Source organism: Accipiter gentilis, chromosome 6 (genome assembly GCF_929443795.1).
Source record: "Accipiter gentilis chromosome 6, bAccGen1.1, whole genome shotgun sequence".
Classification (NCBI taxonomy): domain Eukaryota; kingdom Metazoa; phylum Chordata; class Aves; order Accipitriformes; family Accipitridae; genus Astur; species Astur gentilis.
The window spans coordinates 954,518-981,116 of record NC_064885.1 but is presented as its reverse complement, the minus strand read 5'-3'; the positions used below and the strand labels follow the sequence as shown (position 1 = coordinate 981,116).

Below are 26,599 nucleotides of genomic sequence, written 5' to 3'. Positions count from 1 at the left end.
CGCTCCGGCCCCACGTGGTGCCGCGACCCCGCGCGCCGCTACGGCACGCCGCCCGGGACCAACCTCCGCGCCCGGCGGCAACGCCTTAAAGGGGCAGCGCCGCGCGAACCGCCCCTCCCGGCCGCCGCCGCTGCCGCCGCCGCACCCGGGACGGGGCTGCGCCGTGGGCGCCGCCATGTGGGGCAGCGGGGCCGGGCTGGTGGTTCGGCCCGGCGCCAGGCCGAGGGCAGCGGGGTGGCGGCCCCGGGAGGCCCCGGTGAAGGTCACGGGCTGCCGCAGCCGCTCGCTCCCGCCCGGCTGCGTGCGACCTTCCCGGAGGCCGCAAGGTCGCCGGCCGGGCGGGCTGGGCCCGGAGATGAGGGGGGGAGCCCACGCACGGCCATGCGTGCTCCTGCTCCCGCCGGCGCTCAGGGGACCGGCCCCGGCCCCGGCCCCGCGGGGTGTTCCCCAGAGCAGCGGGGAGCCAGTAAATGCGGGCAGAAACTTCGAACAGCAGCCTTTTTCCCTAAAGTGGGGGCTCGGGGGCAGGCCGGGTTGCAGGTGGAGGCGTGCGGGGGGGGGGGGGGGGGGGGGGCTGCCCGCAGCCTCGGCGGAGCTGGGACGCGGCCGCGCGCCCCTCGCTCCAGGACAGACGGACGGAGAGCGTACCCGGCTCCGTGGGTGGATGCGGGGTCCGGCCGGCCTTGCGCGGCCCAGTTCCTCGTAGAGCGGAGGGTAGAATGGTTTGGGTCGGAAGGGACCGTAAAGGTCATTGGGGTCCAAGCCCCCTCCATGGGCAGGGTCACCTTCCAGGCTCGAAGCCCCCTCCGGCCTGGCCTCGAACAATCCCGGGGATGGGGCATCCACAGCCTCGCTGGGCAACCCGCTCCAGTGCCTCCCACCGCCCTCACGGTGAAGCGTTTCTTCCTAATCCCTAATCTAAGCTCTTTCAGTCTAAAACGGTTACCCCTCATCTCATCACGACACTCCCTGGTCAAGAGTCCCTCCCCAGCTCTCCTGCAGGCCCCCGTTAAGGACTGGAAGGTCTCCCCAGAGCTGTGGAGGGGTTCGTCGGTCCTGGGGACGGAGGCAGAGATGTTCGTGGTTTGCGGCTGGAGGTGCTGGGGCAGGACAGTACAACCCTCTGCAGATTTCAATCTCTTTATTAAGAAAAAGGCGTATTACAACAACTCCTAAAGTACAGCTCCATACTCTAGTCTCTGGGTATTATTAACACATTTTGAAAAGCACTTGGTTAAAAAGCGAAGTCGACATTAACATTGTCCTGGCGAATAATGGTGTCATGTAGTAAAATGAACATTCAAATAAAGCAGAGCAGTGTCAAACCTTTGGCATCTGTCCCACCGCAATGGCTCTCCCCAGCACGAGGCACAGGCTTTTATTGTTCTCAGCTGAGCTCCGCAAACTCAGCCAAGGAGAATATTTTTGCTCCAGTGAAACCGCAGCTGCTCTGGGACCGGGGGAGCTGTACCCGGGGGTGCTTCCCTCCCGGTCCCTCTGCCAGAGCCCTCCCTGGGGTCCCGAGCACAGCTCTGGCCAGGCAGAGGCGATGTCCCCACCCAAGGAGGCCTGTTACAGCCCTGGCAAGGACTGGGATGACAGCGACCTTCTGTGTGACCTTGAAGCACCCGGGCGAATACAGATGGTGCTCCTCCCTGCAGGCCCAAGGGACTGTGGCTCAGCACCTTACCCACGTCCCCTGGGGGCAAAAGGGTCTGGGGTTTGAGACATACAAAGATTGGAGGGATTCCCATGGCCTGATAGTCTCACCCCTGCTATAATCGCAATGACGGGAAAGGGGATCTTTTGGGGAAGCCACAAGATCAGTGAAATCTATTGGAAAGAGGCAGGAAGCATCACCGCATCCTGAGGAGGAGCAGGTGCCACTTGGGTTTGCGTGGGGCGCACCTCTCACACGGGCAGCTTCTCGACCCTGTTCCTGCCCGAAGGTGTGAGGGGAGGGAGGGTGCGACGGAGGGATCCGATATGGTGACAGCGACCAAGCGTCACGCTCCGCGTCCCCCGGCCCACAGGTGCCGGCCCTTCGCATGGCTGCAGTGGGGAGCTGCGACAGCAGCGTCACCGCAGGGCCAGCCCTGGGGCAGAGAGGAGGCAGAGGCGGAAACCTGGCTTTGGGGAGCAAAGGGCAGCTGTAACCAGCGAGGAGACACAGCACTTTTATCTTTGTGCTTTCACAGGCCGTGTCGTCTGGCGGGATCCTCCATGGCTGCTGTGCTCGGTGATCCCAGGTTTCTCTTGCTCACCCAGCCCAGCACACCGGCACTGCTGATTTTATCCACAGCGTGAGGCAACCTACGGATATAAGGGAGTTTTCTCTCCCCTCCTATCGCGTTCCCCATAGGACTTGGCAGCCAGGCACCGGCAGTGCAAGAGGGTGACAAGAACAGACGTGCACCGGGGCAGCTGTGGCGTCACTACAGCGAGACTGGCTTGTCGGGGCCGCTGGGAAGCGAGGGCTGGTGTTCCCGGAGAAGGGCAGGATGCTGCGGCTTCACTGGAGTAGCAGGAGCCAGTTCACAAGGCTGCAACGAGGACCCCAAAACGCGCACCTAGGTCCCGAAAATGAAAGTCCATTGGCGTGCTGCTGACGTACCTTCCCGGTGGGGAGAGCTAGCAGGGCAGCGCTGCGGTCCTGCTACTCCTCTGCCTCCTGGGAGCTTATTTTGGGGAACTCATGCACAGAGATGCACTGTGCAGAGCAGAGCAATCCCTGACCACTGCTGGCTCCAGCTCTCCAGCCACTTCAGGCAGGACATTTCTTGCAGCATCACTACCAGCTTTCCTGGGTATCCAGAACAGACCACCCCTCAGCCCCACCGCAGCGGCTGCCCCTGTGGAACACCCATCAGCTGTGCCCTGTGCTTAACCTTGCTTGCATTAAGGTGGTTTCCAGAAAGCCTTGGGCTCTGCCTCAGGCAAAGCTTCCCCAAGGCAGCAGGATGAGGCCCCGCCGCGGACAGGACAGGACGCTGCACAGTGCCGTGCAGCAGCAGGGGAGGTGGTGCAGCCTCCCGAGGGGGTTTTTGGGAGCGGCTGTGCTATTCAGGCCCTCGCAATGGCACCCTCACAGCGGGGACGGGAGGGACCCAGCCGGGAGCACTTAGATTAGCCCCAGCAAACACATTCAGAAAATATGGCTTTTTAATTAACGGGGTCAAGAGGGAGAACTTCCCGACCGGTCTGCCCAGGGTGAAAATAAGTCCAGGGGAGCATGCACCGAGTCAGTGGCACCGGCACGGGCACAGCAGCAGCATCAGCAAGTGGAGTGGGCACATCTCCCTCCCTAACCACGGCTCGCCCCGCGCCTGCTGCAAGGCTGCACAATTTGAGACATCGCTTTCTCAGAGAGCATTAGGAAAAATAATAACAACAAGGAAAAGAGAGATTAGCAAGCCCAACACATCAAACCCATGAGCCCTGCAGAGCTGCAGAACGAAAGCGGGGGTGCAGGGAGAGGTGCCCGGCTGTTAGTCTGTACGCAGAAAGCTCTCAGCACATTGTGGTTTATACACATAAGACATTGTTTAACAACCGAGCGTTATTGCTATGCATCCATTTCCAGTCTAACCATTAAGCTTTACGAGTCAACATTAAACATCGCTTGTTCCATACAAAGCACATAGGTGTCAGCGGTTACACTCCTCCATCTATGCGCGTCAGGTATACGGCGCGGGTCGAAGCTGTGTGCAGCCTTTGGACTCCCAAGGAGTCCAGCAGCACTGACTAAATGCACCTACAGATCCCTGTTACACCTTACAGGCTAAGGGCTAACTTCCAGTCCAAGACTGGGGGGTCTGTAGGAGCCCCCCGCCCAGGGAGAGGAGGGCAGGCACTGCCCGGGCTCCCGCTGCTCCCTGGGGCTCGCTGTGGCTAACAGCAGCCTACTCATTAAAAAACAGGAACGCTGTCTTTTTGTTCTTTTTTTTTTTTTTGATCATTTTGATCTCTTTGATCATTTTATAGAAATACAAAGATTAAAATAATTTATCTCAACATCATTTCTATTACAATCATACAGTGTTTTCCCTTCAAAACAAGTGCATGTATGTATATATATATAAGTGTATATATAGTATCTCTAGAGCTTCCCTCCCCCCCCCTCCCCCCCCCAAGAAAAGCAGCAGTGACTGAAGCAGGTACAGCACACAGGAGCTGATCCTTCCTGCTCCGAGGCAAGGGTGCCCAGGGAAAAAGCGCAGGGCTCGCCCTGACGACTCATTTCCAAGCACATTACATTGGCATGAAGCAGGGAACTGGGGTGCTCCCTCTCCGTCCCTTTGGGAAACAAGCCCCCCTCGCTGTAGGCAGCTCTGCCTGCACGTCCAAGGGCTGCGGGGCTCAGGGCCTGCCCAGCTGCCCGCAAGCACCGGGGAGCACCGGGAGGAAGGAGAAGCAATCGGGGGACTGGAAATGAGATCAACTCCTTGAGCAAGCTGCTAATTAGTGGCAAAGGGGAAAGGATCCTGCAGCTCAGACAGGGTTGCTCCATTTACATACTAGGCACTAAAAATGATGATTGCTAGGAAGGTATTTACACAGAAGAAGGATCATACCTCTCCCTCCCCTTTTCAATGCTCAGGTCAGTCATGAACACTGCGATCTTAACAAGGATTTTATAATAAAAATGCAACATACTCTGTCTATCAGGATTGTCTAGGAAGGAGAGGGGAAAGCAGCTGTGCACATCACAGCTAAAGGAACAGCCAAGCAGCGCGGGGACACGTATTACCCTCTTCCATGTTAAAAGAGACTAGAGACAAATCCTCAGCAGAACCTCTCTGAACCTGAGAGAAATGGTGATTTCCAAAGGCCAAATGGCAACTCACCCGCGTGACACCACCGGGAACTGGGTGGCCACGATGCTGCACCCCCGGGTGCTGCTTGTGCAACGCAGCACAAACTGCCCCTTTGCTGCCCTGCTCTGCTCTGCCTCCGTGGGGGTGGGCAACAGCAGGGCCCCAAGCACACCCTGCCCACCCCAGAGCTGGGGCACGGGGTCAGCCTGCCTTAAAATCACTTTGTAATGGGAAACAGGTGGGAAGCATCCCGCAGCCTTACCAAGAGCCAGACTCGGGCCTTTTCTCCTTTGTGCAACTGTACCCACGTGCTCATAACCCAGCTGGGTGTTACCGATGCGCCCCACGCTGCCTCTGCACCCCCACCTGCCTTGGGAAGGCAGTTTGGGCATGCCATGCTCTGCAGCTTCGCAGCCAGGGCGTGCGAGCACCCTGCCCAGGCTCTTCGCAGCTTTCCGCAGGGGGTGACGGTTGGGGAGGGCAGGCGGGAGCTGGTGGGGGCTCTGCGGCCTCGAGGCTGCGGCGCCGGATGCCTCAGGGATTGCAAAAATTTCCTGCTGGAGGCTTGCCTTTGCCCCTAGGAGCTGCGCACCTCTGCAGGGCTTCAGCCAAGGCGATGGCTCCCTGGGCCCCTGCCAGGGGGGACCTACCCAGGGGTGGCTTTGCTGGGCTTCTTCCCAAACTCAAGGGTGCGTTACAGACCATGGTAGCAGCTGGGGAGTGGGGACCCCAACCCTCGAGGGTGCCCTGGGGGAGCAGGAAGGGTCTTACGCCCTCCGAAGCCTGACTATTCACATCACAGCCAAAGAAAAGGTACAAAAGCTGCTAATTTCTGTCCTGCCAGTGCCGCTCGTACACTTAGGGGGTTGTTTTTACCAAAGAGCTGGCCTAGGGACTGTTGCTGAGAATCTCGTAAAAGCATTTTAATATAGTATATAAATATTGAACTACAAAAATAGACACCTCTGACTGCATGGGCACGCTACGGGTGAGCTCGGGCAAGCTAAGCCCGACTGGTCTACAAGGGCGACATTTTTGAAGAGGTTTCAAACTGAACTGGAAGGAAATGGGGTCCGATCGCAGCCCGTGGCTTCCTCCTGCCCGCGCCAGCTGCAGAGACGGCGGGGGTCCTGTGGGAGGCTGCTGCTCACGCAGCCGGGCAGGGCACTGGCTGCGGGCAGGGGCCGGGGCCCCCGGCTGGGCATCGCCAGACCAGCACACCTGCGCGGCTGGGGCAGCCAGGGCTGGCAGCCAAACCACCGGGGCGAAACCTATCCCTCGGTATTGCCCGGAGCAGCACAGGTCCCACTGGTGCCCGAGAAGCGAGACCTTCGCCCTGCCCAGCCACCGGAGCCCTCCTCTCCTCCTCTCCCGGTTTCTGCTGTTTCACCACATCCAGGGAATGGATGTATAAAGCCGACGGTTTGGTTTGGAGATCGGGCAAAGCTGCCCTGGCGGGGCAAAGGCTGCGTGCTGTATGGAGGCGGTGGGGACGGACTGGAGGGCTGCTCAGTCGTCTGCGACAAAGCCGGACCTGGCTGTGGATGCGACTAAGAACCGGAATGCTGGTGCCGAGACGAGACCCGCCCAGCGCGGGGGAAGCAAGTCGCGGCCCTGCTCCGGCAGCATGCGGAGCGAGGCTGCGGCACACGGAGCGAGGCTGCGGCGGGCAAGCGGCCGTGCGGGGTGTCCGGCAGGGCTGGTGCTCGCGGCTCACATCCAGCCACCTCATCCAAGTCCTGCGTGTAAATGTAACGCGGAGGAAATCCGTGTTAAGTAGACGGCCGAACAGGGGAGCGAGGGTCTGGGACCTGGCCGCCACGGCCGCGCCGTCCCCACCGAGGGGGGATCCCTCCAGCACCCACGGGAGCGACTGTCGCTCAGCTGCCTCCATCCCGGCGGACCTTCCCGGTGATGTCTGGGGTCCTCTCGGGCCCATCCCAGGCGCGGTGCCGGCGATGCCCAGGGCCGGAGGCCTGGCTGGGCTCACCCCGCGGTGCCGTGTGCCGTGTGCCGCCCAGCCCGTCGCTTCTCGCTTCACGCCCGCCCGCCGGCAGCCCGGCCGGGGAAAACGCACCCGGCGTCCGCTCCGAGGGGCGACGGCTGCGGGAAGATCTCGGGGCAGAAACACCAGTTTCCTTGCTTCTTCTCTCGCCCCTTCCTTCCCTCTCCTCTCCCCGCACGCTCCGGACGGGCGCTCAGCCGCTTCCCCACGCGTCCACGGCCGCCCCGCCGGGTCGCCCACCGGCACCCCCGGCTCGCACCCCCATGAAGCGGCGGGGTGGGGGGGGGGATCCCGCCCCTCGGGGTCGGGTCGGGCCGCCCCCCGGCCCCCTCCCCGCTACTCCCGGGCCCGGGGGGCTCCGCGGGGCCCGGAGCCCTGCCTCTTGCCGGGCTCGCCCTCGGCCGGGCCGGCCCCGCGGGGGGCTCGCTGCGCCCGGGGGGTCGCGGCGGGGGGCTCCGGCCGCGCCGTGTAGAGGAAGAGGGCCGGGTCGGGCATGGCGTCGTGCTCCTCCCGCGCCGGGTCCCGGGGCCGGGGCGGCCGGGGGTGCGGCCTGTGGCCGCGGCGCCGGGGCCTGGCGTCGGCCGGCGGGGCGGCGGGGGGCCGCTCGGGGGGCCGGGGGCCCGGCAGGCGCTGGGCGGTGGCGTGGAGCTGGAGGGAGAGGTAGGCGGCCGCCTCGGTCTGCTTCTGCAGCTCGGTGTCGAGGATGGTGACGCGGTGGCTCCGGCGCTTCAGCTCCTCCAGGAACCGGCGCTCCTTGCTGCGGAGGCTGGAGCGCAGGGCGGCCACCAGCGTCTCCTTGTGCTGCAGCTCCTTGCGCAGCTCCAGGTTGTCCTTCTCCTTCTCCTGCAGCCGGGCCTCCATCACCCGGCACTTCTCCTCCAGCTCCCGGTCCAGCACATCTGCGGGGGCAAAGGCACACGTCGCGGTTTAAGCCCGGCAGAGCACCGCGCCGCCGCTCGCTCGCTCCCCCCCGCCACCGCCACCACCCAGTGGGACGGGGGAGAAAATCGGGAAGAGAAGTAGAACTCGTGGGTTGAGGTGAGAACGGTTTAATAGAACGGAAAAGAAGAAACTAGTAAGGATGACACTAATAAAATGGCAACAGCACTAATAAAAGGATTGGAATGTGCAAACGATGCACAGGGCAATTGCTCACCACCCGCCGATCCGCACCCAGCTAGCCCCGAGCGGCGATGCCCCGGCCCCGCTGCCCCCAGTTTATACACTAGATGTGGCATCCCATGGTGGTATGGAATACCCCGCTGGCCAGTTTGGGTCAGCTACCCTGGCCAATCTCTTGTGCCCCTCCAGCTTTCTCGCTGGCTGGGCATCAGCAGCTGAAAAATCCTTGACTTTAGACTAAACACTACTGAGCAACAACTGAAAACATCAGCGTTATCAACATTCTTCGCATACTGAACTCAAAACACAGCACTGTACCAGCTACTAGGAAGACAATGAACTCTATCCCAGCTGAAACCACGACAGCACAGAAGGGAGTCGGGGGGGAGGCAGCAGGGGCTCGGCCTGCCGCCCCCGGCGGGTCCCAACACTCTCCCGACGTGGCTGCGAGGGCAGGGGGGACGCGGCCAGCAAGTGCCATCGAGGCTGCTTGGGTGCTTTTTGGGGCCAGGGCTCCCAAACGCGCCATGAGCCGCCTGAGCCTTTCCCCACACAGGGCGGGCAGGCACGGGAACCCCTGAACGCCCGGAGCTGCAGTGCTGCGGGCACAGTGCGATGCGTGACACCCAAACGCGGCGGGGGTGCCAGCACAGGCAGTTTCGGCGGAGGATGCCGTTGCCGTGGAACCTGCCGCCTCTGCCTCGCTGCAGCCTCGTGCCGCAGTTTTAAAATTTCCCTAGGTAACTCGTTTTTCACCCTAAAAGTGACTTCGAGTGTATGCAGAGGGCGCAGAGAAGCATACGGGCAGGGAGAGAAAAGGAAACGGCCTCAGTGAAACCACCAGCCCAACTTGGGAGGGCTGGTCGACCTCAAGCCCTGGGACTCGGGCTGTGCTTGGCAGGGAAGGAACCTCCACTCCGGGAGGGAGGAGTGGGCTCAGGGGGAGCCCGTCCTGGGGGGCAGGAGGGCCGGGCAGCCAGCCCTCCTTGGCTGCTGTGTGCTCACCACACCGGCACCTCTGGTTTCTAACGCCTGGCCTGTTCATCTTTCTGCTCCTGCCAGCAGCTGACTGCCAGCGACAGGGCACGGACAGGACGTGTTAAAACAGAGGCGCCGTGTCAAGCGGCAGGTTCCCCATGGCTCCCACCGCCCTCCCTGCCCTTCCCACGCCTCGGCGGGTGACGGATGCCCTCCCTGCCCCGGCCCTTCTGAGTCACAGCACAGGCACCCGAAAAAGTGTGACTTCACGTGGGGCCCTGCACGCTGCTCCTGCACACCCTGTGCTGCTCCGGCCAGTCTGCATGGGCTCCCTTCCACCTGCTGCAGGAGGATAACACCTGCCTGACGTCCATCCCACCATCCATCCATCCATCCATCCATCCACCCATCTTTCCTTCCTTCCTTCCTCCATCCCAACTGCCATGGTGGCATCAAGAGACTGCATTGAGTAAACACCTGTCGAGCAATTTGGATAACAAAACTTTGCCTTTCCCCAATCCCTTCTGCCTAATGCCCTTGAAAGGGTGGAGGAGGTGAGTGGTGGAGGGGAAGCATTGCAGCCGCCCCAATTCATTTCACAGTGACTGTCCTCCAGGCACCCTTTGATCCGCCGTGGAGACACACTGGCCCACTGAAAGTGTCCCTGTACAAGGGCTCCCAGGCTCTGCCCCATGGCCATGTGTGGGTCCATGGCGATCTACTTCTGTGCACCAGGGAAGGTACCCCCGCACCCCAAAGGGACAGGGCTGGCCCGAGCATCCCCCCTGAGCAAATGCTCCTGCAGGCTGGCACAGCTGTGCTGGGGGGCTCCTGGGGGCTTGCGGTCCTCTGCTGGTGGTGGCCTTGAACTTGGGACAGCGAAACTGTCTTGAAGGTGACGCGCTAGGAAGGATGCTCCAAAATGGGAAGGAGGAGACTGGAGTGTTGGTGGCAGCTGGGTTTCACCTCCCCTCTGCACTCTGTGTGCCTGCGGTGGGACGGAGTGGGGGGCCAGTGGCTCAAAGTGCTCCTGCCCTCGGCCCAAAAGCGCTATCATCTCCAAAAGGAAAGGCACGCCGCTCGCGCGGGGCTCTCACGGGAGCCCGGGGACCTGGCCCAGGCACAGATTTCCGCTTGCGGCTGCCGCAGCTCGTGACCGGCTGCATTCCCCGCGCTCAGCCCTGGGAGGTGTTTGGGGGACGGGGGCCGCCCGGGGAGGGGGGCACGTCCCACCCGCAGGTGCGAGGTGGCAGCCGGAGCAGCCGGAGCGGGGGACTCGCACCCTTGGGGTGAAGGAGCCGAGCTCGGCGGGCAGCGGGAGGGCCGGGCTGTGTGGCCCTGCCGTGAGCCCGGCACAGGGGCACTGGGGGGCCGGACCACCCTGGTGCACCCTCCCTGCCCGCGGCTGGACTCCTGGCCCTGGCAGCCCCGGCTGCAAGCTCCTGCACCCAGCCCTTGGTGGGGCGCAGGGAGGGGAGCGAACGCTCCCCGCCGAGGCTGGCACCCGCCTGCGCTCACCCCTGCCTGCCCAGGCCTGCTCCCATTGTCTGCAATAATCTCTGCTTTTTACGATATGATTTGCAACCGCTTTACAGCCTCAGCTCCTAAGTGTCTTCTGCGGAGGAAAAATGCTTTCTAATGAGATCTTAAGGGAGGCAGTTGCACGCAGTAATTATTACGAGTGGCATTTGAAAAGCAATCATTTGATGGCATCTTAAATTAGGTGGTTGCCCCATAAACATGGCAAATGTGATCATACTCTTCGTAAGCTATTGAAAGGCTGAAGGATGGGCAGAGACCTGTGGGTGGGACTCACTGCACATTATGGTCTGTGACACACCGATGGCACCTGGCGGGCTGGATGCCAGGCCCTCCTGCGAGCAGCGAGCCCAACCGCATGGGGAAGGGACCCCCGGGCTCAGCGGGAGGAGGGAGGCGAGGTGGGAACAGGGGTCTGCCGGGGGCTGGGGTGGGCTGAGAGGGGCTGGGTATGCATCGCCCGCTGCGCATCCCCCTCCTGGGGATGGTCCCGGGACTGGGAGCACCAAATCCCCCTGGAGCCAGCTCCGGCACTGAGTGAGGGTGCTGCCAAGGGACAAGAACCCTGACAGCCCCGGTGAGAGGGGCCCTGCCGCCCACCCTGCCACCGCCAGCCCCGGCTCTGAGGACGAAGTGCAGGCTGGAGCTCGACGCCAGGGACTGTGCCCAGGCAGCGCCAGGGATGAGCTTCAGCTTCATCCCTGGGATGGAGGAGGAAGAGGAGCCGGGCTGCTCACAGAGCATCCTCTGCTGGCCACGGGCACCCAGGCAGCACTGCCTGCCCCTGCCTGACCTGGGTGCTCTTGGGGACGGGGACGCATCACCTGGAGCCGTGCGGTGGCATTTGGTGACCCGTGGGAGCAGCATGGTGAGGGTGCTCTCAGCCTGTGGCACCTCGGGACAGAGGCAAGGCCAGGCAGGACGGAGCCCAGAGGGACACCGTGGGGACACCGACACGCACCCCCTCCCTGCCGGGCTGTGGATGGAGCGGGGCCATGGCGGTGGGAACCCCGGGGCACCGCAGCCCTGCCGGCAAGGGGACGGCAGCCGCCCGGGAAGGCTGGATCAGCCGGGCGCATCATCGGGAGAGCACCCGGCTCCTGCCCGTGGGCCCCAGCGGCCAGAGTCCACCGCCCGGAGAGTTGCCCAATGCAGCCCACTCGGGCGCCAGGCTGGCCGGACTCTGCTCCGCAGCTCAGGGCTGCGTGTGTGTGTGTGTGTGTGCGCGAAATGTAGGGACCGGCAGCATCTGACTCTGGAGAGGGGGCTACGGCAGAGGGATGCTCAGGAAGGAGGGGAGCAGTGCCCAGCCCAGCCTGCAGCCAGGCCCCCTGCCCATCTTGGGCACTCGTTGCTGGAGGAGAGGAGCCGAAATCAGGGCGAGCGCAGCTCCCCGCTCCTGTGTCCCTCAGCACAGGCTTTCGTTTGAAAACCTGCCCTCGGCCATCAGCTCGCAGGGGCCGGCGTGATGTTTGCCAGCACCGAGAGACGCCAGAGCCCTGTGCCATGCCGGTCTGGCAGGAGATGTCCTGCCCCTGACGGCCTCGCGATGCGGGAATTGCCCACGGGTTTCCAGTTACTCCCAGTCCTATCTGCCTGTCCCGGGTGGATGAGGCTGCCTTTGGGCTGGAGAAGGGCTTTGCCAGGGCTTTCCAGCCGGGCAGGGCTGCCTGTCCCAGCTCCAGGGCTGCCCCAGGAGAGGCTGCAGGACACAGCGCATTGTGAAATGCCTTTTGGGCAGCTCTCTGCTGCTTCTTCCAGGCTTGGGACGGTGCCTGGAGCTTGCAGACATTTTCATACACCAGGACATTTCTCCCCCTTATTTTGGAATATGAAAGATTATTTTGCGGGCAAATATGACTGTTTAATGAACCAAGAGAGCTGGGAGATTTTCTGAATCAGCATCTGGATTGCAACTGGTGAGCGGAGCTGGAGGGAGGGGGCTGATAATGTCCTTGTTGGCTTTTCCCTGGGGCTGAAGGGTTTGCAGGCTTTGAGTCCTGCCCTGGGGGTCTGTGAGCTGCTCCCGGGGTGGGGGTGGGGGGGGTGTCTGTGTCAGGGCATTAGCAAAGCCAGCCTCGGGATGCTGGCTTTCCCATGCAAAACCTTCCTGGGTGGCTGCCCAGGCATTTAACAGGGCTGCCAACAGCCTGTGAATGTGCGCCCTGACTTCCCAGCTGCAGCCCTGCCCTCAGACCAACTGTCCCATGCGGACAAGGTCCATGTCCCCTCCCTGGGCAGTCCTGATGGGCCCCCTCCGGCCACAGGCTCTTTGGGTGCCCCCCCCCCCCCGCACCCACACACGCTCACCCTTATCTTATCTTGTGCACAAACCTGTGCTCTTACCTTGCTGGCGGGCTTCCAGCTCTTTTATTTCCAGGTCATGGGTAAGCTCTGGAAGAGAAATCAAACAGGACTGAGAAGGAGCATCCCACCCGTCCCACACACTCCCTGTGTCTCCCCCCGCTCCCCGCCAGGGCTGCCGGGGCACCAGCAATCACCAGTGTGCTGCCTCTGCCCAGCCCGCGGCGTGAGCGTAGTCATCTCGGAGCACCAGCCACAGGCTGAGCCAAAAATAGATGATTCTGGCAATTTATACGTCATTAAGCAGCCTTGGGATCTGGCATCTGCCACAGCGCTTGCCTCTGCGACGTGGCCAAGGCAGTGTCTGCGGGTCCAGCCCCACGGCGGAGCGGGAGGCTCCGTTTCTCCAGTGATGCCTTTTCTTTTTCTAAGAGAGTTGCTGAACCATTTTTGGTGCTTTAAATCAGGACAAAGAGCAGAGCGATGGACTGAAAATAGACCAAAGTGTAAGCTGCTACCCGGAGTATTTCATAATTTACTGCTTCCAGCCTGATCTCTGCCTCTGCACGTGACGCAAGCGGGACGGCCTCGTCCCTGCATGAATGTGCCCGCAGAAGGATGCTGCCCTGCTCCGGGGGCAACGTGTAGCTTCAAAATCCCCTCTCAGCCTGCCACCGAGAGCAGCCCGGGTGCTGCAGGTATCTCCCCGGGGCAGAGGGGGGGGCAAGGCGGTGGCAGCGCTGGAGAGGAGCTGCTGTTTGCAGGATGCGGCCCCAGCCTCCCAAGGGAGGCTCCTCAGGGCCGCTGGATACAGACGTCCGACCGCAGGACACGGGCTGCAGACCTCCGGCACCGCAAAGTGTCCCTGCGACTGTCCCATCTCCGGCTGCCGTGGGCCCAGGATGGGGTGACAGTGCTGCGGGTCCGGGGTCCGGGTGCAGGCAGCCGCAGGCAGAGCTGCCCCATGCCCACGCTGCACCCGGGAGCAGCAGCGAGGGCAGCGTCCTGCAGGGATGGAGCCCATCGCATGACCCCCTGCCCGCCTGCCCAGCCTTGACACGCTGCCTGCTCGCTGCCTGCACTCTGCCTGCTCTCTGCCTAGCCCCGGGCTACAGAACCAGCTCACAAAGGGCAGCAAGGGAGGGAGCTCAGGGACTTTCTGGAGTTCACTTTACCCTGCACGCTTTTACAGACAGTCTCTTCTGAATTAATCATCACAGCCCACCGAAGCACCAGCAGCTCTGAGAGGAGGAGGAGAGAGGCAGCGGCAGCAGCATTCAGTTGTTTTGGGGCTTTTTTCCCCTGAAAATGAGTTCAAATGGTTAATCTTTGCCCTACATTTTTCTTTTAATCTGCTTTCATGTTGACTCTAATCCTCATCACTGCCATCCTTCTGAAACGAAACGCTTGGCTCAGGCAGCTCTGCCCGTCTGTCTTGGAAAACAAATCTGTAGTGAGAAGGCAGAAGTAACCGAGAATGTAATGCAGTTTCTGGAAAGCTTTCAGCACTCCCGACTGCCCCATTGGAAATCAATGGCAACTGTGTTATTTTTCTGAAGCTAAAATAATAGGTTTGGAGTCTCAGATATATTCCCAACGAAAACTAAAGCAGTTGCCTGTTTCCAAAGAAGATATCACCCCGCTGAGCGAGTGCAGGGCTCGGGGATGATGCGCAACCCGGGGTCCCAGTTTCTGTGCTGGAGCCACAGGGGCTGGTGGGAACCTGCCCCGGTACCGTCCCCACGACCCCCGAGGGGCAAATGTAGGGGAGAGCACCCCGCAGGGCTCTCAGGCAGTCCCAGCCTCTGTGGGACGGATCCAGCTGCTCTGCACTGCTGTATCCCACCCACCACGCCTCTGGCCCCGGCTGCAGCCGGCTCCCAGCGGCTCTCCTGCTCGGCCCCGGTGCTTTGGGTGTCCCCGGTGCAGGGCAGGGGACGGGGCACTGCCAGGGGATGCACTTCACCTTGCCTGGTGCAGGAGGTGGCCGAGGAGGGGTTTGTATTCCCTGCCGTGGGCTAGGACACAGAGGTCTGCTCTGCAGGACCCCCCCAGCCCCAGCTGCCCGAGGGTCCGGGACCCTCTTGGAGGTGGCTGTGTGCCCCTCGGGGGGGCTAGATGCTGATAGGCAATCCAGAAATGGGTTTATTTAAGACACAGCTTCTCTCAACACACTGGGCTTCCCCCTTTGCTGCCTGGGAGGACCGTCCCGGTGCCCCGATGTGGGAGGGTGCGGAGGGACCGTCGGCACAGCCCCTCCGGCCAGCTTCGCTATCTGCTGCGCTGCCTGCAGGGATCCCCCCAAACCCTGCTCTGCTCCCGGCACCAGCCTTCCCTCCCTCGCTCTGCTAACACCGCTAAGCAGGCTAATTATTGCCACAAGGCTTGAGCTCATCTTCCAGTAAAAGGAGAAACAGAAGAGTCAGAGGAATCTATTGCTATTTCTGCTGTGTTTATACCTTGCAAATAAAACGGGAATGGGAGGGAAGCCAACTCTCCTCTGTAACGCCAGGCTCATTCCAATAAATGAATCACAGCACGGGGCTCTGGGCTGCGTTACCTTCCTGTAAAGCCTCCGACCGGGAACACTGGGCTGTGGGGGTTTGCTGGGGCCAGCTCTGCCCTGGCCCCGCAGCGAGGGCTGCGGTACTTGCCCAGAGCATCTGCCCCCTCCTCCTGCCAGGCTGCGGCGAAGGGCACGAGGCTGCCGGGTGTCGGGGGCTGAGCACGTGGAGGCTCCGTCCCGCTTTCAGCTCTTGCTGCCGGCCCTCGCTGCTTGGTGCCGGAGGCTCCCGGGACACCGCGGGCAGCCAGCGGGAGCTGCCTCGGGTCCACAGGCAGCAAACCTGGGGATTTATTGACTTGAGTAAGGTCCCTTCTGAACACGGCTGTTCTGCTGCTGGATCCAGCCCGGATCCAAAGGCGCTGGCTTGCTGTGTGCCTCCCCCTGGGATTCCCTTGCACACAGCCGGCTCGGCTGCCCCTCGGAGCAGTTGCTCCCTCCGTCGGAGAGGGCTCTGGCACCTGGGAACAGCTGCTGCTGCTGCTGCTGCTGCTGCTGCAGGCGGACGGAGCTTCTCAGGGCTGAGTAGGTGGCAGCTGAGAAACAGAGCTCTGCAGAAGGGTGGGCATTTCCAAGGGTGGTGCCTCGGGGAGACCGAGGGGATGGTGCGAAAGTCAGGGTCTGAAACAGCAGCTCCGCAGGGCCACGACGGGGAAAGTCCTGACGTAGCGACTCCGCTTTCCTTGTGCAAACAGCCCTACCAGCTAATGGCATTTAACCATCAGCAAAGTCATCTTAAAACTAACCAGGGGCTCTGCCCTCATCGCTCCTAGCAGAACGGCGTTGCAGAATCACACACCTCGCAGACGAGGATGTGACTTGTCCGGTCAGACAGTGCTGTCATCTGGCCGCACTGGGAAGGAGATCGCTAATAACCAACCGTGCAACGGGCTCATTTCTGCCCCTGGGGACTCAGAAGCCCCCAGCCTAATTCAGGCACGAGAACTGTGCTGTCTCGCCTATCTGGAGAGGCCATAGGTGAAGCCATTAAAAAAATGAAACAGAACAGCAAAAGCTCCGAAAGGATGTGGAAAAATAGACAATTCTATCAGTGCAGAGACGTCTTTGTTTCCCAGGAATCAGGGAGGATGACAGGCTGGAAGACAAGGAGTAATTAGCTACGGCTGAATTATTGATGAGGGCGATGGCACAAGTTGGAATGAGTTTCAGTGGCGGGCAGGAGGCCGGGAGCCGTCGCTCTTGCCAGGCTGGCTGAAGGGGAGGACGACATTGCTGCAGCAGGGCTGTGGGTGGGGGGCTGGCGGCCGTGCACCCCACAGCCAGGGCAGGGCCCCGAGCCCCGCGCCAGGCTTCTGGCTGTGCTTCCCAGGGACTGGAGACGGGCAGACCCCGGCCGGCCGCCGCAGTGGCTGCCGTGACCCTGGGGAGCTGTTTGCCCCCTCCCCGAGGGGCCAGGCTCCCGGTGACAGCCCCCACTCTTGGGAAAGGCTGGGAGCCTGCGGCATCTGCGTGAGGGGCTGCTGAGGATGCCCGGCAGGGACCCCCCCCCTCCAGAGCAGAGAGCAACCTGGGGCGGGGGAATAGATGTGCTGATCCTGCTGGCATTAGCGCTCGTTCAGCACCGCAGCGGAAAAGCACGGCAAGGGGGTTCCGACACCGGCGCTCGTGCCGGGCTGCTCTGGGCTGGGCCGGCAGGAGAGGAACAGATTTCACCTCTCTGTGTGTGCAAGAGAATAAAGAGTAAAAAATATAAACAAGAAAATCACATTTCCTGCTGTTCTGAAAGTGGCCTTGGCACGGTCTCATACAGCCCCGTTATCGACAGTGTTCAACCCTTTTCTTTCCCCTAGTCTACTGGCTCCTGGGAGGAATGATGAACTACTTGTACATTTTCATAATCAAAATACCTTTGTGCGCACAGATCACAGGAGGAAAAGGGAGGACCATCTTGCTGGCTAAGGCTGAGTTTTTCCCTTTCCTTACACCAGTGAATCCCTCGGGGTAGCGACTACTGCAGCCCATCTACTGCAAGGTGCAGGAGCGCGCAGCCGGGGAGAGTGCTGAGCTACCGGGGCTAATCCTCGTTCAGAAGTGTGCCCTGAGCACGGCATGAAAACAAAGGGAGGGGGTTTTAATGATGGATTATCAACAGCCTCCCGTCTTACCACCCGCCCGGCCAGCTGATGCCCAGAATAAAAATCGCTCTGGTTCTTCAGTGTTGTAGCTGGAGGAAGCTGCTGGCACCCATCCGCAGAGGAGCGATTTCAGGGAGTTCGATCCACACCAGATTTGGCGGCCACGTAGCGCGGTCTGGGGAGGGGCTGCTGGCACCGGAGCCAGGGGCGCAAGAAGTGGGAGGCTGAAGGAGATGGAGATCCCCCGTTCCCACACCGAGCAGCATCCCCTGCGGCTTGGTGCTCGCCTCCGCCGCGTCCCGCCGAACGCCAGCGCGAGCTCCCGCGCCAGACCGGCCCTGGGCCCCGGGGTGCCAGTGGGAGCTTTCCTGCCCAACGTGCTCTGTGGGCACGCAGCTCCCACGCGCCGCGGCCACCCCAACGCTCACCTGAGCAGTGCTTCTGCAAGCGGAGGATCTCCAGGTGCAGGTCATGGAGAAGCTCCATCTGCTCCTTCTTCAGGAAAGCGATGTGCCGCTGCACGCTCTGGATCTGGTGCTCCAGGGACACGGTCTCCATCGCAACCAAATTCACGGTCCAGGCCTGCAGGGAGCGGAGATGGCTCGTGATCAGACATGCAGCGGCACGCTGGGCTTGCAAGGCCTGTCCCCAGAGCCCCTGCGAGGGGCAGAGCCCACCGGGTGCAAGGTGGGCGACGGCTCTTATCTACCCTTTCCACGGAGACGTGGCTGTGGGTGAAGCAGCTCTGCTCAGAAGGTCCCTGGGGAACGGTCCCCAAGCCATCCCACCGCTCCAGCGCCTCTCGGGGCCGGCTCCCATCCTGCCGGCGCTTGGGCTGGGAGGCTCAGAGACTGCATGAGCAGAAAATGCTGCTGCACGGACCCTGGCATCGGAACGGCTCGTTTCTATTTTGAATTTGGCCCTAGGAAATGTTTTATCACTGAGCAGGATTGCATCTGGGACAGGATTGCTCCCCGCAGTCCCCAGGTGGGAGTTGCACCAGAGACGATTTTGGCTCTCACTTGACAAGCCACATATTACGAAGCAGTAACTGCAGCGAGAGATCTAACACATGAAAAATACAATATGCTCCGTCTAACCCGATCAGTGTTACGCGGCAAGGAGAGTCATGTTGTCTTCCAGAAGACTGTTGTCTTCCCTGGTAATTCGCCTGGCAGACAAGAGCTGCCGTCAGTCCTGCGCCAGGCGGCTCAGCCTGCATTGGGGGTCCATCACCACGTGTTAATTAATGGCTTCAGCAAAGCAGCTGTGCAAGCTGCCTACCTGTGCTGCTGCACCAGGGAGATAAAAATAAACCCTTGAAAGAACCCTTAATCCTGGGAAATACCATTTCGTATGGATGTGGAATCCGTCCTTACTCCCTGCGCCCAGCCCAGGAGGAGGGGAAGCGACAGCAAACCGAGGTGACGGTGGGGAGACATCGTGCCAGCAAGCCTGAGGGACGGCGTGCACCGTCCTGTCCCTGGGAAGCTGCTTCCATTCCTTCTTTCATCTGCGTCTGACTTCAGTTTTATTTCTATAGAAACTTCGGAACTAAGCGAGCACTTTGGCTCCTGTTTACAGCACGCCCAGCCCGGTAATGTAGTATGTTTTGAGATAATTCCCACAACCAAAATCAAATCAAACTGCATTTAAGCTCGATTCCACAGTAAGCAATCTTGGCAGTGCCACGAGTTCAAAGCTTTGCTCTTGCCAAAGCCTCCCCAGATTTGTGACAACCTTAAAGTCAGGTCTCCACGGTCCTACTATTCCATGAAGTGGGGGGGTCCAGCGAGGCTCTAATGGGAACTAACGGCTTCGGGGTGCCGCCTGCCGTGCCCCGCTGCTGCGGTATCGCCCCACCGCCAGCCCCAGCCCACCCTCACCGGCTGCGGTGCTCGGCACCTGCGTGACTCTTCCCGTCGGCGGCTCCGCTGACGCCGCTCGTGTAGCCGCAGCCGCCGTGGGATCCACGGGGAACGTCAGCCCCTACGTACAGGAGACCACCGCGGGGGCGAGAGGGGGGCAATGCCCTGCGGCTGGGGAGAAGGGGCTGTGGCGCGGCGTGGGGCTGCCTTCATGCTGCCCCCCCTACCCAGGCTGAGCCCCCCTGCTCCTGCTCCGGCTCTGTCCCGGCCATCCCCCCCTCCCTCCTGGGGTACGACCCCCGCTGCAAGGGGCTGGTGCAGCTCTGCCTCCTGGGGTGCTGCATGGAGCGGGGGGAGCTCCGCTTTGCTGCACCATCTGCAAACCCAGCAGCCAGCCATCGGCCTGGCTGCCACGGGGGATTTCTTGGTTGCAATGCCCCCAGGCCAGTGCCGAGCGTTTGGGGAGCTCCGGTGCTGCCGTTCCCCTCCTGCAGCCAGTGTGGGGTGGGCTGGGTGGGTACCCCAACTTGTGATGCTGGTGGTGCACAGGCAGGGTGGTCAGAGGCAGCTGCGACACCTAACTGGCGTGTCAATAAGTAGAAACGATAGAAACTGTGTTCTCCTGCTGTTGCCCCTGCTTGAGGGGGTCAGAGCAAGCTGTGCGAGGGGGCTGGCCCGGCTGGCCCATGGGGAGGGCTGGCTCGGGGCTCCCGCGGCGGGCTCTGCAGCCTGGGGGTGCGTCTGCCCGAGGAGGTTCTGCATAAAGCCTAAAGTAAGAATATTGGTAATGGGAACTGGCTTTGGCGTATACGGTGGACTGTCACTGGGGCTTTTTCACGTCCCAGGGAGCCGTTTCTGGAGGCGAAATAAGGAAATTTTGAGTTTTAGGATGGGTCTGCTATTCAAGGAATGAAATGCTCCAAACATTCACCCCATGAATGCTATGGGAAAGCATGAAAAAGGCTGTTGTGATACATAAAAGCAACAGATACAAAGATCCTGCTTCTCATTTAAGGCGCTTATTGTGGGAGGTATGATTTACACCGGCTTAAAGCTTCCCTGTGGAACAATGTCATAGAAGTGAAAATAGCCCTGGCTCAGCCTGCTTAGTCCTGCCTAGCTGAAGGTAAGGTGTGCATGCTCTGTGCAAGGAAACCGCAGGCATTTCCAGGAACACCAGAGATGTGCAGTCCCTCAGTGTTGGGCATTTTAAAGTGGAACCAGGGGGAAAAAAAAAATAATATCTAGCTCTAGACTTAACATCCTATTCTTCTGAGTGGCAAGGTGATGATTTTTAAGTCTTGTGAGTCACCCAGCCTTTCCTGATGGCACCGTAATTAATAGACAAGAGAGGTAGCATTCGTTCTTTGTACCATGAGAGCTGGCAATGATGGGGATTTGTTAAAGGGTGTGGGGGGGCGTAATTTACTTGTGCCAGTGCAACAGCTATGGAAGTTACCTGGCATCTGCCGTAGGCTAGGAGTACAAATCGTACTACGGCATATACCCTCCTGCCAGGCCTGGCTGCGGGGGGGGCTGTGAAAGCGCGATGTGCTGGGCTATGGAGCAGCTTCTTGACGGGAGTTGTGGCACCTCATCTCGGAAACGTCAGAAAGTAGGTTGGACGAAGCCCGGGGGATATGTAGTGCTATTTTCAAGCACTTTGTTCTGTCTAGTTGAAATGTCTTTAGTAGAAATGGCTGCAAATTTTCCATTAAACTTTCCCTCCTCCCTTTAAGTAGGAAATTACCCTTTTTCACCAATGAAATTTTTTTCCTCTAAAAATAAATAGTTGATAAATACCAAGCTGTAAACAAAGCCGAAGAAAAACATTCTGGAATTCAGTTCTGTTTGTTGTCTCTGATTTGGAAGATAAAAAGCCTGCATAATTTACCTGTGTATGGGGGGAAAAAAGAGTCTGTTTCCAAAGTTGCTATGGGAAATCCTTAGCAGGTTTAGATCAGCTTTGCCTGTCCAATGCGACTTTCACCGTTTCCCTTGAGAAACAGCTCTCAGCTTGTGGCAGCAATGTCAGAGGTATCATGTTTGGGGGAGAGCAACTCATTTTGTCCACGCGTGAAACTCCGTCAGCACTAAGGCCACCGAGGCAGGCAGAGGCGGGAGCTGCCTTCACAGGCAAATGGGGACATCGCTGGTGATGGCCGCGCTGCTGCCGGAGAGCAGGGATGGGGACATCTCTCCTGGGGCTCCTGGGGCCCTTGCAATGGGAGCCCGGGGGGGGCCGCGGGCAGTGACCTGAGGCTGCCGCTGCTTCACCACCCCACAGCCCCCGTGGGCGAAGGGAGGAACGTGCCGTTCCGCTCCGCAGCGGTTAGACAGCTCTGTGTCACAGGTGATGATGCAAGAGCCAAGAGCTATTAACGAAGCTGCAATTTAGTCCTGAGGCTTCAACAGCATCCGTAAGCCGTTCGAGCGTCTCTAATGTTACCAGAAGGCAGCGGATGAACTCACGGCGCGCTGAGGCTGTGTCCACCCGTTACCCCAAACGGTTTCAGAACCAAACTCTCAACAACTGATATCTTCCCTCCATTGCTTCGGAAGTCAAGCCGAGATTGCAACAGCATTTGAACCTTTAGTTCGATGCGTGCCTTTGGTCATTTCACACAGCACAATCACTTGGGAGGTGTTGGGAGTTAATAAGGATTAGCTGCTGCTGCTGGCTGACTTAATAACGCTTTACAGGGCCACCGCATCTCCCAGCTAATAACACCAAAGCTCCCCACATCGAGGGCTGCACCCGGCAAGTGATGATAGCCACATTTCTATGTGGCGAAGCAAGGCAGGAACCTTCAGTCTATGCCAGAGGCACGAGAGCCAAAGCACAGAGACTAGGGCTGTCACTCCCAAGGATGCCAAGAAGCACCAGCTCCCCTCGCCCCAGCCTCGCAAGCGCAGCTCCCAAAAGGATGGTTGTACTGCAGCAAGTAGGGTTGGGGCTGGAAGTGACCCTGCTCTGATGCCTGCCTTGCTGCTGTAGCTGTTACTTTTCTTTTCCAGACTAGTTCTAACTTGCCAAAGCAACTGGTGGTGGAAGCCTTCGCAGTGACCACATACTCTGTGGCTTTGAGGAGTTATGTATGAGGTTAGAACTCTAGAAAACAACATCATCCATAACAAAAGCCAAGGGTAAGCGATAGCCCTCTTTAGCTTGAAGGATGATCTATGCCCTCGTGCTTCTGACAGCTGTATATATACACATACACAGAGCTGGAAAGAAGGCAGCTACCCAGAATCAGCTGAACGGTGATTTCTGCCCCTATTCAAAGGTGACGCCTACAGTCTGAGCTGGCCCCTTCTCCCTGCGGAGCTGTGGCTGAAAGGCTGTCTCCAGTTTTGGAGACTGGACATCCAAGGGGCTCTGCTCTGTCACCGAGAGCTTTCCAGGAACAAGGCTCCCTTGCTGACCATCCAAGATTTGGAGCACAGGACTCCCAGGCCTCTCCCTGGAGTTGCAGGACAGCCTTCAGCAGAGCACTTGGGACCAGATCTTTAGCTTTAAAAATGCACTTTCCATATCTTAACCCTCAACTGCAAATCTACGTAGAGAGACTGTGAAAGCCAGAAAAGTTAGCGGAGGTTTCTGGGTGGCTGAGCCCAAGCGGTTCACGGGAGTCCGCATGAATGCAACCCATGAACACGAACATGGGGAGATATTCACCAGGAATAGGTGAGCACGCTCCAGAACGAGCCTCAGAGAGCTGCTCCCTGCAGAGAAAGCTTCCCTGCAATGCCTGCTATGCTCAGCCACCCCCTGCCCACTGCCCCTGCCCAGTCCCTCGGCAGAGGGGTCCCTCGGCCAAGCCCGGGCCGTGGGCTGGCACCCGGCCACAGCATCGGCGTGGGGTGCAGCGGCACTGGGCTCAGTCCCCTGCAATTCCCCATGCTGGGTGATCGTGGGCATGGTCTCGACTGCTGAGCCCTCCTGTGGGGCCTGCCCCCGCCTCTAAAACACATTTTTTTTGCCTCACTCCTTACCTTTACACCATGTGACTACAGTCTTTGGGACAAGGCACGTTGGGAGTCCTGATCTCAGCTAGGTGTTTCAAAGTGCTATCAGAAGACCTCAGTGAGAGTCGTAATTTCATCCCCATTTATCAGAATCCTTCTTTCACAAAACAAAAAGACTGAAGCAGCCTCTTGAAGTAGCTACAGTGACAGATTTAGTTGCAAGTTTACTAAGAGCTGATGTCCTTTGCACAGACAGATTGTTTGAGGATTTGCTTCCAGGGCAAAACTATACTGATGTCTGTTGTTTAATGCCAATCAGAATCCCCAAACTTTGACCCAAGAGAAAACCTCAGCTCCTGATGATGCATTTGAAAGGCAGATACGGCATCGCATGTACACATACCCCAGCACAAACACCGTCACACCGAGATCCAGCCCTTATCCGCGTAATCATTTTCCCCCATAAATGGCAAATTAACTGGGAGTCAGAGGGCACAAACAAGGTTTGCCGGAACAGGTCAATAATTTGTCCTGCTGTGGCTGCCAGCAACCCCCTCTCCGTCGCATTAAAACATACGCAGGAATAAACACTGATACGTATTAGAAATCTATACCGCTTAGTATTTACGATCGCAAAGAATACGAACACCAACTTTGCAACAACGCCACGAATGTGAGGAAAATGAGGCAGCAGGAAGCTAAGAAACTTGCAGAAGGTCACAGAGGTAGTGGCAATGCCAGGAATAGAAACTGGAGGTGAAATCCCGGCCTCGGGAAAGTCAGCGGGAAACCTTCCCTGATCTCAGCAGCGGCAGGATTACACTCGAGGTCCTACGTGCTATTCATGATCTACCCGCATCTATTTAAAGACAAAATCAGTACGAACGTTGATTAGAAATTACTGTGCTTCCTCGCAATCCTCTAAACACAACTGCCCGACTAACAGCCAAAGCCGAAGCGTGGTCGTTCGGTTGCAGATGCTGAAAGCAAGGCCGTGCTTTCTCCTGCCGGCTCCGCGGGAATTAACTGTGGATTCAGCTCTCCGTCAGGAGCGGGGTTTGGCCCACCCTCAACGCTCTGAATCAATCATCCTCGTAAGTGGGTGATCCCCGCGGTGCCATCCCGCACTCTGGGAATTTCGGAGCACCGCTTTCTGGTCCCCAGCCGAGTCCTTCTCCAGACACTTAACTCGGCGGCTGCCGGCGCCCACAGGCAGAGCCGCGCCGTGCCGGGAACCGCTCCGCAGCAGGAGGAAGAGCGAGCCCTCGGTGCTTAGGTACCGGCTGGAGCAACTTCTAGAACGGGCACGGCAGGGGCTGGGGGCAACTTCTGGGGGCGCAGCACCCCCCCCCCCCCAAGGCGCAGGACTCCCCCCCCCCCCCCCATCCCTTCCCCGGGCCGGGGACCCCGCGCTGCCGCTCGGGCGCCGCCGCCCGCCGGGAGCGCGCTCCCTGCCCGGGGCCGCCGCCGCCGCCGCCGCCGCCATCCCCCGCGCCCCGCCCCGCCGAGCGCCGGTCCCTTACCTGGGGGGAGCGGCGGGGCCCCGCGGGGCGCCCGCTGGGCGTCATGGGGCGGCGGCGGCGGCGGCGGCGGGGCCGGGGCCGGGGCCGGGGCCGCGCCGGGCTCCCGCGCTGCCCGCGCTGCCTGCGGCGGCCCCGCCTCGCCCGGCCCGGCCCGGCCCCGCCGCCCGCCGGCAGCCGCGCCGTAAACAGGCGGCAACGTGACCGGAACTGGGGAGCTCCGCCGGGGCGAGGGAGGCGCGGGCGGGGAGCGGGGAACGAACGGGGAGCGGGGAGCGGGGAGCGGGGAGCGGGGCCGCGCCGGGAGCCGGGCCGAGGAGAAGGCGCCTGCGGGGCGCGGCGGCTCCGGCAGCACCGGGGCGCGGCGGGACACCGGGGCGCCGACCGCAGCGCCGGGGATGTCGTCCCCGCCGCAACCGGGACGCGGCGCCGCTGCCCCCGGGGGGAGCCGCATCGGGGCCGGGGCTCGGCTCCCCGGGGACCCTCGGTGCGGCCGGGGCTCGGCTCCCCGCGGACTCCCCGCCTCCCCGCCCCGAGGACCGGGGCTCGGCTCCCCGGGGACCCTCGGTGCGGCCGGGGCTCGGGCCCTGCTCCGCCGCCGCTGTCCGCGGTGCTGCAGCCGCCCGGCCGCAGCCGCCGGCAGCTCAGCCCCGGGTGCGCCGGCAGCCAGCGAGCCGCGGGCCGGAGCCGGGGGAACTCGGGGTGGGCGGGGGAAACCGCAGCGTTCGCGTCCCCCGTGGGGTTTTTAGGGCTAAGGCGACTCAAGGGGGGAGGGACGGGCACGGACGCCAGTCCAATGTGGGATGGTGCCCGCTCCCGCGAGGAAATCGGGGCGAAGGGCGAGTCGGGGAAGAGCTTCCCAGAAGCTGCGGTCAGGTGAGAAAAGGTTGTTTACTCATGCGGTTACTAATTCTTCATGCCCTTTTGTTTGTGATATCCAGAGCAGCTGGGGCTCCTCTTTCAAAGACGACTAAATTCATTGCGCCTCTTTCACAGCAGGGGAAGCTCAGATGCGGCGGCCTGCTCCATGTGGCGCGGCAGAGAAGTGGTAGCGTCCTCCCCATCAGCTGACAGTCTGCTGATGCCCGTGCCCTCAAACCAAACCCTGCTACGGAGAGCGTGGTGTTCCTGGTCCGATGCTCAGCTGGATTGCGCCGCCATCCTCACGTTAAAGCTGCTGCTGTTCCGCACGTGTCGGTCCTTAGCCCGCAAACAGCATGTGAATGTGCAGTAGGGCAGCCCGCAGGGTATGGTTTGTGGTATCATTTTGTCATCCCGCATCCTCTCTTCCCCATGGATCTTTTAAACCTCTGACCGAGTGCCTGTGCTACTCAAAGCGGTCGAGGGCATGCCGTGAGAAATAGCCCTGCCTTGTGCCCGCAGGAGGGCAGGCAGAGAAGAGAATAATCTAGGCGTAGTGTGGTGGGTTTGTAGCATCCCTGCGCTTTAACAGCCTAAGACTGGATCCTTACCTGATGCAAACTGGTGTGCTGCGGCCTGGCTTGGTGCTGGCTGATAGCAGAGGAAGGCTGGGCTTGGGATTAGGGCTCTTCTGTGGAGAGTGAGTGTAGCTGACACTCAGAGAGAAATTGTTAAATCAAGAAAAAAGGTGACCGGTGAGGTCTGAAGGCCTGCACATGCACACACAAGCTTCTGATTTGCACTGAATTATTCAGGCACCTCTGCTTAAGGCCCCAGCCAGCGCGATCGAGAGCTTCAGTGCTTCCTAACACTCATCCAGTCACGCTGACTCCTCTGTGGGCCTCCTCTCAGCTTGTTTTTTTCTGAAAAAAAGTAGTTCTTCCTGCAATGACAAGT

The 26,599-nt window shown here is 60.4% G+C and overlaps 1 protein-coding gene across 1 annotated transcript; it reads right to left on the bottom strand.

Moving 5' to 3' along the window:
- Positions 1 to 1,131: 1,131 nt before the first annotated feature.
- CCDC92B (coiled-coil domain containing 92B) lies at positions 1,132 to 24,854 on the bottom strand. The gene is made up of 4 exons (XM_049801871.1): positions 24,785 to 24,854; positions 17,853 to 18,006; positions 12,808 to 12,855; positions 1,132 to 7,721 (listed from the first exon to the last, which is right to left on the bottom strand). The coding sequence occupies exons 1-4, from the start codon at positions 24,827 to 24,829 to the stop codon at positions 7,159 to 7,161; spliced, it is 810 nt and encodes a 269-aa protein (XP_049657828.1). The 5' UTR covers positions 24,830 to 24,854; the 3' UTR covers positions 1,132 to 7,158.
- Positions 24,855 to 26,599: the final 1,745 nt, after the last annotated feature.